The sequence below is a fragment of the Micromys minutus genome (assembly GCF_963924665.1).
Source record: "Micromys minutus genome assembly, chromosome: 21".
NCBI classification, from domain to species: domain Eukaryota; kingdom Metazoa; phylum Chordata; class Mammalia; order Rodentia; family Muridae; genus Micromys; species Micromys minutus.
In genome coordinates, this window is record NC_137956.1 from 27,756,726 (window position 1) to 27,772,398 (window position 15,673).

Sequence of the window (15,673 nt, forward strand, 5' to 3'; positions counted from 1 at the left end):
ATGGGAGTCCCTAAGTTTTACCGATGGATCTCGGAGCGGTACCCCTGCCTCAGCGAAGTGGTGAAGGAGCATCAGGTGGGTGAGCTCAGGCCGCGGCGCTAAAAGCGGGCCCGCGGGCCTCTCTGCGCTGTGAGACCCCGGCCTTCCAGCTGCCTATGGTGCTGGTCAGCGGCCGGACTGCAGGAAGAGAAGGGGGACCGAGGCTTGGCGGCCTCCAGGTGAGCCGCACCGGTGGAAGCAGGTCAGATCAGAGTGGCTTGCGGCAGGTCTGAGCTCCCCCTGGGAGAGCCCTCCAGGATTTCCAAAGGAGCCCTCAGTAGGAAGGCTTTTAATGAGCCCTGTCTGTCCTCTTGGGAACTGGAACTGGTGCTTCGCTTTAGGCTGCGAAGCTGTGTAGGACGTCTTCTCTGGCCCCTCATCCCAAGCAAAGCGACTGACAGTATACAAGCAATAACGTCCCTGTGGTGGGACCGCGGAGTAAGTACTCCATCTGTGAAGAGCTGCATTTAACCTCAACGCCTGGACGGGTTGCTGTAGCTAGTGGCTCGGGTTTCTGATACTTTTTCTTGCTCTTGTTAGCCCCCAAACAGTACCGACCCCCTATTGTCTAAACGAACAAAACGTTTAGATGGAGCGCAGGGATGGGGAAGATGGTGCTTAAAGGCTTTGGTATGGCAGAAAGATCTTGAAATAGTATTACTAATCGTGTATAATGACCCCACAGCAGCGTTTATGTGAGTTCTAAAAGTGTGTATTTGTATATTTATATACTAGAATATATTTGCATGTTTGAGGAGAGAAACCAAATATTCTAATAGGTAAACTAGACTTTGAATGATAATTTAGTATATCACATTGAATGACTTTGATAATGACTTTGGTTTACAGAGGAAAAAAATCCTCGTTTTTGAAATTTATATAACTAATTGAATTGTGAAAAGTAGTGCTGTGTTAATACTGGAAGTTATCAATTATATGGGGATTTTGTTTTTTTTTTTTTTTTTTGGTTTTTGTTTTTTTAAGGTACTTATAAGGTTAAAGATAGACTCTGGCCTCTAGAAAGGGTTTGGGTTTTTTTTGTTTTTTTTGTTTTTTTTGTTTTTTTTTTTTTTTTTTTTTTTGATATTAAGTTCTAATGCAATTTGGCATATAAAAGAAATCTTATACAAAGTTCTAAAATGCTGACTTGTTTTCCATTTATTTTAATTAAGTTTAGATGGTATTTATTTGGTTGAGTTGAATTTAGATGGTATTTATTTTCAGGGAGAAAAGTGAAAATGGAAACATTGTTTTTCTTTTTTAGGATATTTGGTCAATAAATATTTTCTAGCATCTAATGTATTCACTAACATTTTTATTCTGTGCTCTTTGATCACAGATGTTTATTTGGTTAAAATAGCTTGGATTCTCCATTCTGAGGAATTTCGTTGTAAAAACAAAACAATCTTTTAAAGCAACAGTAGGACATGGAAAGCAAGGTAGATTTGTGAAAGTTTTACAGTGAATTGAAATGGAAAGTAAGGATTGCTTTAAAGTTACTGAAAGTAAGCTTTAAAACTTGTTGCTGTATCCGTGGGGCATGATGTCCTGCACCTTTAATCCCAGCACTGAGGAGGCAGGGGTATGTGGACAGACAGACAGACACACACACAGAGGTGGGGGGAGGATGGAGAGATGGCTCTGTGGTTAAGAGTCCTGGTTATAAGGACCTGGGTTTGATTCTAGCATCCATAACTGTTTGTAAATCAAGTTCTACAGCATAGACCAGGCAAAACATCTATATATAAAAATAAATACATATGTAGAAACTTAATGTATCAAAGCTAGGCCTTTTACAAATATTTTATTTAACAAAGGACCAAAAAGGGGAGAGTAGGAGGGAAGGACCCAAGCACCCACATAAAAGCTGGGAGTAGCGTAGAGCACCTGTAACCAGCACTAGATGGCAGGGACAGGTTAGCCTGAGGCCTCACAGCCAACTAGTCCAACTGATTTGTGAACTTCGGGTTCACGACTGCCTCAAAAATCAAACAAACAAACAAAACTAAATGAAGAACAATTAAGGAAGATACCCAGAGTTGACCTCTGGCCTCCTATGTGGGTGTTAGGGTGAACATACCTGGAGGAAGAAGACGAGGAACAATATGTTTTGGGATGAGAGTGAGGATGGTATCAGAGCAATTATTCACTCTTTGAATCATCATATGAAAACAAAAAGAGAAACCAGATAAAGTTCATAAAACCGTTATAAAAGTTCATGTGATACAGCATCCTGGTGTGACTGAGTCAAAACACTACTAGATGAGGGCAAACTACCAAGAGACTCTAGACAGTTTTGAGAGGAAAGAGAACAGACTACCTGATGAACTTGTGAACAGAATTTCAGAATACCCTGTAAGTTTTTAAAAGGACTATATTAGCCAATTAGATAACAGTACCTAAAGCTGGGGGCTTTATTTTTTTTTAGACTGACTGAATGAAGGGTCTGTCAGGAAAAAAAGCAGTAGCCTGCCTGTACATTCAAAGGTGACCTACCAAGGGACCATTACATGGCACAGTATGCCCTAAAGAGAAATGGCTGAGGATAAAATAAATATTCTCATGGAAGGGATACTGGACACAGAGAAGTAAATGATCCCATTGAAAGGGAGAATCAGAGTCAAGAGATTTTTAAAACACACTACAATGTTTTAAAACATTATTGAAAAACTCATTCTAAAACACAAAAAATTTCAGTTCATCCAGAAAAAAATTAACAAAAAAGGATTGAGGCCAAATGATATACATTTATTTGTTTACTTTATTATTTTAGCTTCTTTCATTTTTATGTGTATGAATGTGTTACATGTATGTATATATGTATGTATGTGTGTGTACCATCTGCATGCCTGGTGCCCCTAGAGGTCAGAAGAGATCCACTGATCCTTGGAACTGGAGTCACAGACGATTGTGAATCACCATGTGGGTGCTAGGAACCAAAGTTAGGTACTCTGCAAGAATAACAAGTGCTCTTAACCATTGAGCCACCTCTGCAGCCCAGAATACAAGCTTTTGTTTGCTTCCTTCACCCAGATGTGGTGATGCACATGTGTAATCTTAGCACTAGGGCAGCCAGGGCAGGAAGATGGCTATTTCAAAGCTAGCATGAACTACAGAGTAAGACTTTATTTCCTAAGAGCAAAGACTGAGCCAGGCAGTGGTGGCTGGCGTATGGATCACTGAGTTTGAGGCTAGCCTGGTCTGCATAGAGAGTGTCAGAGATACACAGAGACACCTTGCCCCCACCCCCAAAACAAAAAAAGGCAAAGCCTTGAGTGTCATATCATATATATCACCCCACTCCAAGACCTAGACCTGATGTCCCAGTTACTCAAGGGTCTGGGTTGCAAAATTAATTCAAGAACAGTTTGAGTAACTCAAAGAGACTATTTCAAAGTCAAAACTTTTCAAAATAGCATGGAGGATATAGCTAGCCTAGTGGTCTAACCCTCATGATATCCTAAGGTTTAACTCCCTAGATCCACAGGAAAAGGGGATATGGACAGAGGCTAGAGTTGTGGCTCAGATACAGCACCTGCATACCATAAAGGTGTGGGGTTTAATGTCTCAAAGCTGCTTCAGGGAAAACAACTTTTTTTGAAGTTTTATTTGTTTTATGTATGTGAGTGCACTGTACCTGTGTTCAGACACCAGAAGAGGCCATCAGATCCCATTACAGATGATTATGAGCCACCACATGGTTGCTGGGAATTGAACTCAGGACCTCAGGAAGAGCAGTCAGTGCTCTTAACTGCTGAGCCATCTCTCCAGACTAGAAAACAACTTTTAACTAGTGTGTGTTTATCATGGATGACATATATGTGGGAGTATGTCATACATATTGTAAAGGTTAGAGAACAATGCTCAGGAGTCAGGTGTTCTCCTTCTACTGTGGGTTCCATGAATCCAACTTAGGTTGTCAGGCGTGATCCATTTTATAGGTCAGACTAGGGCCAAAATATCAGACAGGAGACAAGAGACAAGAACAAGAACAGAGAGGCAGAGCAGTAAGAGCAGGGGAAGGGGTGCAGTAGAGAGAAGCCAGCTGAGCGACTGCCTCAGCAAAAGCCTACATACAGCCTTACATTGTATAGATAGCGCCAAGTCTCTAGCAAAAGTAAAAGGCTAGACTCCCTTTCTAAGAAACATCATTATCAAGATTGTTAAAAAATGGCTAATGAACTATTCTTTAAGTCTAGCCTTGTGAGGCTAGTTGTGAGGCTAGTTGTTTAAGCTGGTCTTCTGTAGAAGTAGGTTCCAACAGATGACAAAGAAGTGTTCTTCCTTCTTCCATTGTCCTTCTGTAGGCCTCCAGCAGAAGGTGTGGCACAGTTTAAAGGCTTCTACCCTACTTAGATCTGGAATTTGCTTTGTTCTAGGCTGACCTTGAATTTAGTAACCGGCTTGCCTAGGTATTCTAGAATTAAAAGTGTATATTACTTTGTCTGGATCTAATCTTTTCATGGCCACTATGCCTCAAGATCTCTATGTCAAGAGCTGGGTCAGAAACCTGTGTCTTCCAGCCTCAAGATCTAGATCACAGTTGTGCCCTTCATTTCTGGATTGTAGCTTATTCCAGATGTAGTCAAGTCGACAACCAGAAGTAGCCATCACGATCCCTAAAATATTTTTCTATGCTCGACTGGCTATTTCTCAGCTGTGTTCCCTAAATTACTTACTGTTTGAGTCTCCTCTGGGCTGTTTATGCTCCATCAATCTGTCCTCAGGGCAATTCTCTTGGCCACATGTTTCTGTTCCATCCCATCTAATGGAAACCTCCATCTAATGGAAACCTCCATCTAATGGAAACCTCCTGTTCTCTCTGTCCTTTGTCTCTGTCTCTGTCTGTCTCTGTCTGTCTGTCTGTCTCTCTCTCTCTCTCTCTCTCTCTCTCTCTCTCTCACACACACACACACACACACACACTTAGGACCCTGGCTGGAGAACCAAAGCCCCACCCACTTCTTCTTCCCAGTAATTGACTGTCAGCCACTTTTATTTTACCAGTTAGAGAATAAAAACCAGCAAAGTTTACACAACATTATTTGGTGTGCATGAGAAAGTGCTTATTCTGGACTGTAACCAGATCTTGGGAGCTAGTATTTAGCATTAGAATGCATAGTAGCACCAGACCAAGCTCCAGCAAGCTCCCAGTCACACATGTTGCTCTGCAGATATTCTCACAGTATCCACACTTGACTTATTTCAAGTACCTTTTGTCTTTCTGGGTGACAAATTAATTTTAACTTTGGTTCAGTCTCACTCATCAGGAAATTCTCTTCTGTGGTGGACAGCAGGACCCAGGTGTCCTCAAGATTCTGAGAATTCTTGAGGTTACACCTCTAACAGAGGTCACACTGGTAGCCTACCCTGCTTACATTCCTTTTCATTGTAGATGAGCTTCTGGTTCCTTTTAGAGCCAGTAGCACCACACTGAGAAGAGAGGAGATAGTTCCATGGCACAGCACTTGATTAATATGCATGAAGCCCTAGGGATAGCTCTTGTCTAATGTGCAGAAAGCCTTCCTTTTTAAAATCCACTGATATAAGCCTATTCACTCTTTAGTAGAAAATTGTGCTTGTCTGAGGCTTCCCATAGGATGGATGTTCAAAAAGGAAAGAAGGTAAACACATACTCTTGACCTGTCTTCCTTTCAAAAATATACAACTAGCATCATAAATTCTTAGAGCTGTACAGCTCTTTGACCTAGCACAATGCTATTAAAATAGCTAAACCTTTGGGAGTAGAGGACTCTGTAATAAAAATGCCTGTTGTTCTTACAGAAGAACACTGTTTAGTTCCTAGCACCCAGGTCCTCAGGAAGCTCACAACCACCTGTAACTCCAGCTCCAGATGCCCTGACATCCTCTTCTGGCTTCCATGGGCGCCTGCACAAGTGCTCATGCACAAACAAGCACACACACACTTTGAATCTTTAAATATTTTTAAATCTTAAAAATGACAGGTGAATTTTATTAAATATTTATTATAGACTAAAATTTTAAAATCTTTTATATGCATGTGCTCACTCTTTTACCATAGCAATCAGAGTACCTTGCAATTTTTGAGATAGGATCTCATGTAACACTGGCTGGCCTTAAAATTGCTATATTTCAAAGGATAACCTTAAACTCTTAGCCCTGTCTCCACCTCCTAAATACTGGGATTACTGGGCTGTACCATCAGCCCCACTCTACATAGCCCCATAGTAACTGGAACCTGAGAAAATGGAAGTTTTGGTCTTGTTGGTCTTCCTTTATGAAACATGTTGTGTTTTTTTTTCTCTGTCAGAACTATAGACTTTCTGACTGTCTCCCAAGTATTAGAACTATGGGAATGGTATACCCTACTCAGCCATCCTGTAGGCCTAATATAGATTTGAAACAATACATTTTCACATAGTCATTTTAGTATTTATTTATGATTTGGGACTTTCCTTGCCCTAGATCATCAAAGTGCCTCTCTCCCCTCTCTCTGCTCTCCTCCGCCTCCCGCTCTCTTAAGTCACCTATTCTTCCTGTCTCTTCTCATGAATCCATACATAAACTAGAATTTAAGCACTCTAATTCAATGCCCAGCTTCACAACAGAGAGCCAGGCTTCTTACTCATTGTCAGTGGGCTATCTTGATCCTTGATTTCATTAGGTACCATAGGTTCACAACTAAGCATTTTCTGTTGTCTTACTTCCTCTGACTCTTGTCTCAAGCTTTTATATTATCATAGCTAACTTTTCTTATGATATGGCTATTTTTTTCAATCTTTTTTGAGAGGAAATATATAGATTACAATTAAAATTAGGGAGGGCTTTACTCTGGTGGTCAAGTTGCAGTAAATACTGTGGTGGCTTTTTCAAGTAACTTTTATATTTCTTCAAGTCCTACCTAACCTTGCACTTAAGGGATCAGAAATAGAGCTTTCCAATTTTTTTTTTTAATGCAGGAAAAGTCTGACTATATAACAAGAACTGTCTTTGGTGTGGCTCACTGTGATTCACTGTCACAGAGGCTCCTGCACTGTCCCTTGTTCTTGGCTGGAGACCCCCTTTTCGGAGTTTCCAGAATCTCTCTGGTTTGTCTGATCACAAAGAACTGATGTTCTGTTGGGTGAATTTCTCCTCCCCTGCTTTCTGTTAGATATCTCCTGTCCTCTGTGACATTTCTGTCAGATGGTGTCTGCTTTCTGCAGTGTTGGTAGGCTTTCTTCTCCAATCACGTTTTTCCTCCAATTTGTTGTCTCCTGAGGTACTTGTTGTCTCAGGCGGTGGCTTATTCAATGCTGTAAAGTAAAGGTTTTAGATAAATGTTTGGCAGTGTTTAAGGATTTAAAACTTGCCACCCTCAAACCTCACAAGGCATGTCATTTTTCAATAATGAGAAAGTATAGTTACCCGCACATCTTTACTAATTAAATTCAAGATAATTTTCTTTAATATATAAAGGAGACTAGTCAAAAAAACTTTGATTATACTAGATAGAACTGGCTATTTACAGCCATTTAGTTTCGTGTTATTGTACATCTGTGTCAACAGTGTCCCCATTACTTGCTTAAAACAAAAGTAAATGAAAACCAGAGACATGAAGATCTTCTTATAAGTAGATAGCACATGCCCTCATGTGACTACCCTAGCTGTTAAACTTAGGTAACCGATACCCATCTAAGCCTGCCATTTTGTGTTGTTTCTGTTAAAAAGCTTTCTCATATGTTGTTACAGCTGTTACTTAGAAACTTTCTCATGCCCAAGTTGGTTGCATCTTCTATTATATAGTCTGTGCTCTTGGAAACCAGTCACTATAAAATAAGTTAGAACTCTTTTGTATAGTTAGCCACAGTAAGCTTGTATTGGACCTGGACCTGAACCAGCCAGCAGGCAGTACATCCTGCACCTCTATATAAGCTTGTATGGTTTTTGCTTTTATAAGCTGCCTCTAGGATGGACCCCAGCATAAGAGAGACACCTGCACCTATTTATAATAAGACTTCCATTCTGAGTAAGAATAGAGTTAAGTTTTAAGTTCCCAAGACCTCCCTAGGAACTGACATCTTGATTAGCAAATTAAGACATGAATGTTAGGCAAGGCAAGTCTCCTGCCACAGTTGAATATCCCAACCAATGGGAGCAGGATAAATGTACAACAAAGACATGTTCCTAAGGAAATCCCTTATCCATAAATCCTGATTGGTGAAATAACTTGACCCAGATATTTATGGATCTCAGGCTTAAAAGATCTATAGGATTCTAACTGAGCATCACAGTCAGCTGCCAAGTCTGGCCTACAGCCCTGATCTGTCAGTCCTAGGAGGAATGCTCAAATTATCCGAGCTGTCTGACTGAGATCAGTATTGGTGTGGTTTGTGAGGCAACTCCTGCACCCCAATACTACCAAGCCCCACGGTGACATCAAGAGTCTGACTTTCTGATATATCAGGTCATCTGTTCTGCCTCCATTTACAGATAGCCAGGCTGTCTGTGTATGTGCTTGTTTGTTTGTTTTTTCAAGACAACGTTTCTCTGTATGGCTTTGGCTATTCTGGAACTCACTCTGTAGACCAGGCTGGCCTCAATCTCAAAGAGTGTTGGGACCTAAAGCATACACCACCATTGCCCAGCTGGATAATCTAAGCTTTTAAAACTAATGTAACCAAGTAAATGGCTCTGAGCTCTGAACACCTCAGAAACAACTCACAGACTGTGTGACGTTCAAGGAAAAAAAGAAAAGAAAAGAAAAGAAAAAACCATTATGCTCAATCCTTACACACCAAGAAAACTTTGACTAATTACGGGTTACATCCTGTTTTACTTGTACTTTATGCTCATTGTAACTAGTAAGACCTTAATGCACACTATCAAACCTTTGAAAAAAAAAAGCCAAATTTGTACATTTATCTTTGTTTTTTAAAATAAAGTTGTTCAAGAAAAAAGAAAGAGAAAGTAGAAAGTAGGGAAGTTGTCCTTATACACTCTCCTCAACAGTTGAAAGCTTTTACATTTAGTATGTATTAATTTTATAATAGAAATAAATCAATAAATTTTTTAATGGTACCTTAAAAAAATTTTTTTTAAAAAACCAAAATATTGGATCTCTTACAGCCTATTCATTCAAATAAGTCTCCCAGTAAAGGTCCTTCTCTATTACAAAAAAAAATTTTTTTAATACTCTCTCATTAAGCCTTTTGATATAAATAGGCATTATTCCCATTTATAGAGGAAATGAGCCTTTGAGAAGTCACATAACAAAAAAAAGAAGGAAACCAATATTTTGAGTACCATATTAACTAAGCTCTTTTTTTTTGTTGTTGTTGTTTCCACTTTATTGCTCAAGCACAGGACTTTAGGTGTGCCTGGACCTTCAGCGTGCATTAAAGAGGCTGAGGGGATGGGGACTGGGACAACCTGGATGAGGAAACAGAGAGGGGAGGTACTGGTAGGGGCTGTCTAGAGGTGATCACTGTGATACTGGAGGACGTTACGGGGAATACCATCTCAGAAGGGCAAGGCAAGAGAGGTCATGGACACAACAATGGTTTTCCCATGCCCCTAGCACCTACATGGAGACCGCAGGCCTGGAAAACAACCAAAGAGGGAAAGGATGGGGAAAATGGCTGCCCAGTCTTCTCCACCCTGGCTTATCAGACCCCATTCCTAACACATACCCCCTTCAACCACTTGAAAATGGAGCTAACAGAGGGAGCAAAATAAATAAACATTCTGATGTATGTGTGGAAGGATATGCACTCCTGTGTAATGGGGGAAGGAAAGAGGGTTGACACCATCTAAAACTACCCCCCATTTCACCCTCAGCCTGCTCTTCTCCCTTCTCCCCCAAAGCCATCATCCAAACAGATTTATCTAAGCTCTTTACATGGTGTTTTTCTTGATTATTTCCTCATAGTAAATTTGGTGAGGCCACTGGTATGTCAGTAACTACATGATTTGTGTCTGCATTACTAATTGCTCCTGTTTGCTTTCCTTTACCTGCTTTATTCAACTATGATTATTTAGGTTTTCTTAAGGTTTATTTTTTATTTTGTATTTATGTTTATGTGTCTGCACATTTGTACAAATGCATGTGGTACCTGAGGAGGCCAGAAGAGGGCATTGGATCCCTGAGGGCTGGAGATGTAGATGGCTGTGCACAGCCTCATCTTAAGTGCTAGGATCCAAACCTGGGGCTCTGGAAGAGGACCCCTGGAATTTTTATATAATCAGAATCCTGGCTTGGTTTGGTATGGCTTGTTTTTTGTTTTTAACCATGGAAGAATCACTTTTCTTAGGCATGAAAATAGTCACAATAATAAATAATCTGGAATATAATTGTTTTTGCTTTTTAGATTCCAGAATTTGATAACTTGTACCTGGATATGAATGGAATTATACATCAATGTTCCCATCCTAATGATGATGATGTTCACTTCAGAATTTCAGATGACAAAATCTTTACTGATATTTTTCACTACTTGGAAGTGTTGTTTCGAATTATTAAACCTAGGAAGGTGTTCTTTATGGCTGTTGACGGTGTGGCTCCTCGAGCAAAAATGAACCAGCAACGTGGAAGACGCTTTAGGTAAACCATGTAAAACAGTTGACAAAATACGGTGCTTCTTCTCTTCATATTTTTTTTCTACTTAAATCCTCAAAGTAGCTGGTATATTTTGTACTTAATACCATTTTTGACTAGTCAAGTAATAAGCCAGTAATGTTGATGACTCATTGCATCTCAGAGCTCATGTTGGAGTTCATATAAAGTCACTGTTCTCAGTCACAAGTTCCCAAACTCGCTTTGATAATCTGAAAAGTAGAGGTGGAGAGCCCCTGGTGGTCTGCCTTAGTGTAGTCTCTGCAGAGTAGACCAAGAAGTTCTTCTAATGAATGAAGCCATTCAACAAATACCAGCTCTTAGTCTAAATGATGATTTTGAGTAAATGTGACCCTAATTGGGCAGTACGGCTAATGAGATTAGAAGGTGGATTGATGGACTATTGGAAAGGAGTTTATTTAGGAACTGGGCAGTATCAGCACCACTGTGTAGAAGTAAAGGGGTTACAGATAAAAAAGAGTCTTAAAATCTGCATGTGTAGCATGTGTAGGCCATATCTAAACAATAGTGAGATTGAACTATAAACCTGTGTGGAGGTATCCTAAGTCCTGAGTGTTTGGTAAATTGTTAGCATAATGAAAGATTCCTTTAACCTTAGGGCAGGATAAAGAATAACAGAAATACTTATGCATCAAATGTGGGAGTTGTCAAGAAATCTCCCAGTGAAACTAAGGAGAAGATGGCAAAGAGTATATGGATTTAACTATTAAAAGGTAACAGTCCCAAAACATTTGAGACCTTTAAATTCAAAGGCGCTTTTTAAAAAAGATTTATTTATTTTATGTATGTGAGTACACTGTCACTGTCTTCATACACACAGGGAAAGGGCATCAGTTCCCATTACAGATGGTTGTGAGCCACCATGTGGTTTCTGAGAATTGAACTCAAGACCTCTGGAATAGTAGTCAGTGAATGCTCTTAACTGATAAGCTGTGTCTCCAGCCCAAGGTGCTTTCTCTTAAATTAAGATTTCTAAGGACTACTTAAAGACTTGACTTAATTAGAATCTCCATGTTCAAAAAACTATTTATACTAGGCTGTCATAGTATGTATTAAACTAGTTTTAGGGGATCAGTAGCCTAAAAATTTATACTAGGTTCTGATGGTGCAATGCCTTTATTCCAATATGAGGCTCAAGGTCAGCATGATTTACATCAAGAGTTCAGCTACTGGAAGGTATCAGTGTATCTTAGCTTTGTCTTCTAGACCTATGTTAGACAAAATAGATACCCTTCCCATTGCTTTGAGGTACCTGCAGTGTTCGTGGGTACTGGACTCTTCTGCCATTCTTCTCCCATCGCTGGGCCCTCACCCCAGCAGCCTTAGAGCCTCAACGATCACTTGGATATCATCAGACTTCCTTCCCAAAGTTTTATGGAGGCATCCAACTAACAAAAATCAACTCACTTCCAGAAACTTAACTGCAGGGAAGCCTGGCAGCTCTGTCTGTTTTTACCTTCATAACCTTCTCAGTCTCAGAAGTATAGAAGAATACTGGCTAGGGATTGAGGACTAATCCATCGTGACGATCACAGACATATACTAAATGTCCCATGTTTCCTAGAAAGTCCCTCAGCAGCTTCATACTTTTTAATGCTTAGTGTCTTAGCTCGGAATGTGCCTTCTGGGTTTTATCCATACTGTGCCACTAAAATGTCCTTCCAAGGTCTCAGGCTTATGTCCTAATCCAGACTAAGTCTGCATTGCTTCCTCCACCCACAGTAACGGTGCTCACCCTTCGCTCTTTCTGGCTTTTCTCTTTCCATGACCTTCATGTAGTTTTGCTCTGCATGTGTCATGTTTATCTTTATCATATTTCCTTTCTTTACTTCTTTTTTATTAAATTAACTTCCTTGAGAGCCAGGTTGGTTATGACATGACTTTAATCCCAGCACTCTGGAGGCAGAGGCAGGCGAGTTTCTATGAGTTTGAGGCCAGCCTAGTCTACAAAGGGAGTTCCAGGAAAGCCAGGGCTGTTAAACAGAGAAACCCTGTCTCAAAAAAACAATGATGATGATGACATATTACTTCTTTGAATCTATGTCCTGAGCCCTAAGTGATTACACCTAATAACTTTGATTACTGTGTCTATGCTAATGACTCCCAAATTTATCTTTATGGTGTTTTTCTCACTCCCAAGTTCCTTTGTACTGAAATGCTTGCTGAATGCCCCCTTTTGGATAGCCTAGATTGTGAAGGCTCAGTATGTTCAGAATTGAATTCATCTCCCCAAAGCAGCCTTTTTAAAATTTTCTGTTGCCCTCCTTTGTGATGAGCTACTCCACCAAAAGTCCAAGAGTAATTTGTGCTCCTTCTTATGTCTTTACTCCTCACATCTACAACCTATTTACACACGTTTTCATCATCTTGTAAAATGGAGTCTCTCAAGAGTATGTTGTCATTGTCATTACTTATCAGGATGATCTTTTCTGTATTGCAGCTAGATTGAACATAGCTATTCATTGTTACCTCCCTGTAGAGTGTTATCCGTAAAACCTGAAATTATTTTGTTATATTTTTGTATACTCGTATAATTGATGATTAATAAAATATTAAAATCTTTAAATGGTATAATTAAATATGGCAAGCATAATTGACACTTGAAGTTTTTTATCTTGATTCTGGAATAAATTAGTTGTATATTTATGTTAGAATTATGTAAGTGTTTGTAATGATTTGTGTACATTTTACTATTTTAATATCCAGCTTCTATAGTCTTCACATTAAAAAAATTCTGTAAATAAAAGCAAGAAATTCCTGGACATATTTATTTTTATTATTATTAGTTTTAAAAATTTACCCTGGCATGGTGGCACACAATTTTAATCACAGCACTGAGGTAGGCTAATTTCTGTGAGTTTAAGGCCAGCCTGGTCCACAGATCTAGTTCTAGGATTACCAAGGCTACAAAAAGAAACCCTGTCTCAAAAAGAAAAAAAAAAGTACAATTTTGAACCATAAGGTTGATAACTTAATGTTTTATTTGAAAAAGCTTTTAAATAATGGTTTGTGTAAAAAAAAATGTTTTATTTTGTAGAAAATGTAAAATTTTTTTGTTTGTTGTTTGTTTACTTTAAGGTCAGCCAAGGAAGCAGAAGACAAAATTAAAAAAGCAATAGAAAAGGGAGAAACACTTCCTACAGAAGCCAGATTCGATTCCAACTGTATTACGCCAGGTAAAGTGATTGAGAGACACTCTAAAGATGAAAGATAGGGCTTTCTCTAGCCGTATTTCCCCCATTCATGTACTCTACATGTTGGCTGCGTTTCTGTGTAGAGTTTTCAGATGTTGATGAGCAGGAATGGAGAGGACCTGGAAGAAACTTAGACCTTTCCATTTACTATAGTCAGTTATCAGTATCAAACCAATTTGTAATTTTGTGATTGATTCATGACTTACCAAGCCTTATGGGATTTAGGATGAGAAACCCATTCTTGTATTCTATGGAGTTTACTCTTCCACCTCCCTAAGGTAACTAGGACTTCTATGACTTTAAGAAAAATATGGCCAGTGAAAAATAGCTTAACAGATAGGCACATGCTGCCCGGCCTGATGGTCCACGTTCAGTTCCCAGGACCTTCATGCTGGAAGAGAGAACCAACTCCTGCAGTTGTCTTCTGACCTCCACCCACACACATAAATACATAAATGTAAAGAATAATGACTGATTAGTAATGTTTAACTTGATGTACAGCACCCCACTTGAGAGGATTCATTGGCATCTTTACAGTCCTTTATCTTAAACAAAAATATTAAGTGTAACCTTTTAAATTCCATACAAACTAGTAATTTTTTTTTTATTTCTAAGTAGCTTAAATACACACTGCTCAATTTAATAACTATTTTTTCCTGGGTATAATTTTACTTTACCTGTTGATTGTCTGAAATTTCTGAATGATCACTGTATACTCACTTTCCAGATTAAAAATAATTTTTCATGTTAAGAATAGTAGTTATTGAGCTACAAAAGGTGGCTGGATGGTTAAAACAAGCCCTTCTGAGAACTTGGGTTCGATTTCTAGCACCCACATAGTGTATCTCCAATTCTGAGGACCAGATGCCTCCTTTTGACCTCGAAGAGCATTTCATGCATATGGAGCACATTCGTATGTATAAGCAAAATATTATCTACATAAAGTAAATGTTTTAAAATTTAGAGCACAGCAGTCATTGGTCATAGCTCAGGTTAGTGGAGTGCTTGTGTCATACAAACATGAGTTCATTCCCCAACCCATATAGGAAACTTGGCGTGAGTAGTGTACACTTGTAATCTTAGTGCTGGGGAGATGAGTCAGAAGGCTCCCTGGGGCTCACTAGTCAACCCGGTTTGCCTACTTATTGAGTCCCAGGTTACAATGAAAATCTGTGTCTGGTGACTGGGCACAGTAGCACATGCCTTTAATCCCAGTACTTGGGAGGCAGAGGTAAGAGGATTTCTGTGACTTTGAGGCCAGCCTGATCTATTTAACAAGTTCCAGGGAGGCAGAGATACATCGAAACCCTACAAAAAGATTTATTAAAAAAAAAACAAAACAAAACAAAATAAGATGGATTGTATTTGAGAAAGAACCAAACACAGGTTATCCCTTTGGCTCCACATAAACACCTGCTTCTACATGAACTTAAATATACATACACAAATATTTGTTAGGATGGAATATGGTTTTATTTGGTAATCTATGCTTTATATGCATAAGATCTTGGGTTCAGTATAGTATAAATCAGGAGTGATTGTGCATGCCTGTAATTCCAGGACTTGGGAAGTTTAGGGTTATCCTTGGCTTATGATAAGATCAAGACTTAATCTGGACTACAGACCCTGTCTTAAAAATGGAAGGAGTATTAGTTATTAATATACATGAACAATAATAGTTAATATTGGCAATCTGGTTAAAACTACATGTCTTTAAAAAATCTTCAAGATCTTAAATACCAATTCAGTGGGTAAAATCATTTGGCACGTAAGCTGAGCTGAGTACAAAGTCCAGAACTTCATGGGCAGTGGCTAGAACAAATTACCAGAAACAGTCCTAGCC

At 39.2% G+C, this 15,673-nt stretch overlaps 1 protein-coding gene across 1 annotated transcript in view; it reads left to right on the top strand.

Annotated features, from left to right (window-relative positions):
• Positions 1-15,673, top strand: part of XRN1 (5'-3' exoribonuclease 1) — a gene marked incomplete at its 5' end in the record, with an annotated part of 97,112 nt that continues 81,439 nt past the window's right edge. Inside the window, 3 exons of the mRNA XM_080934935.1 lie at positions 1-75; positions 10,371-10,603; positions 13,715-13,812. Coding sequence (XP_080791061.1) covers positions 1-75; positions 10,371-10,603; positions 13,715-13,812 — 406 coding nt within the window. The remainder of the gene's footprint in view (positions 76-10,370; positions 10,604-13,714; positions 13,813-15,673) is intronic.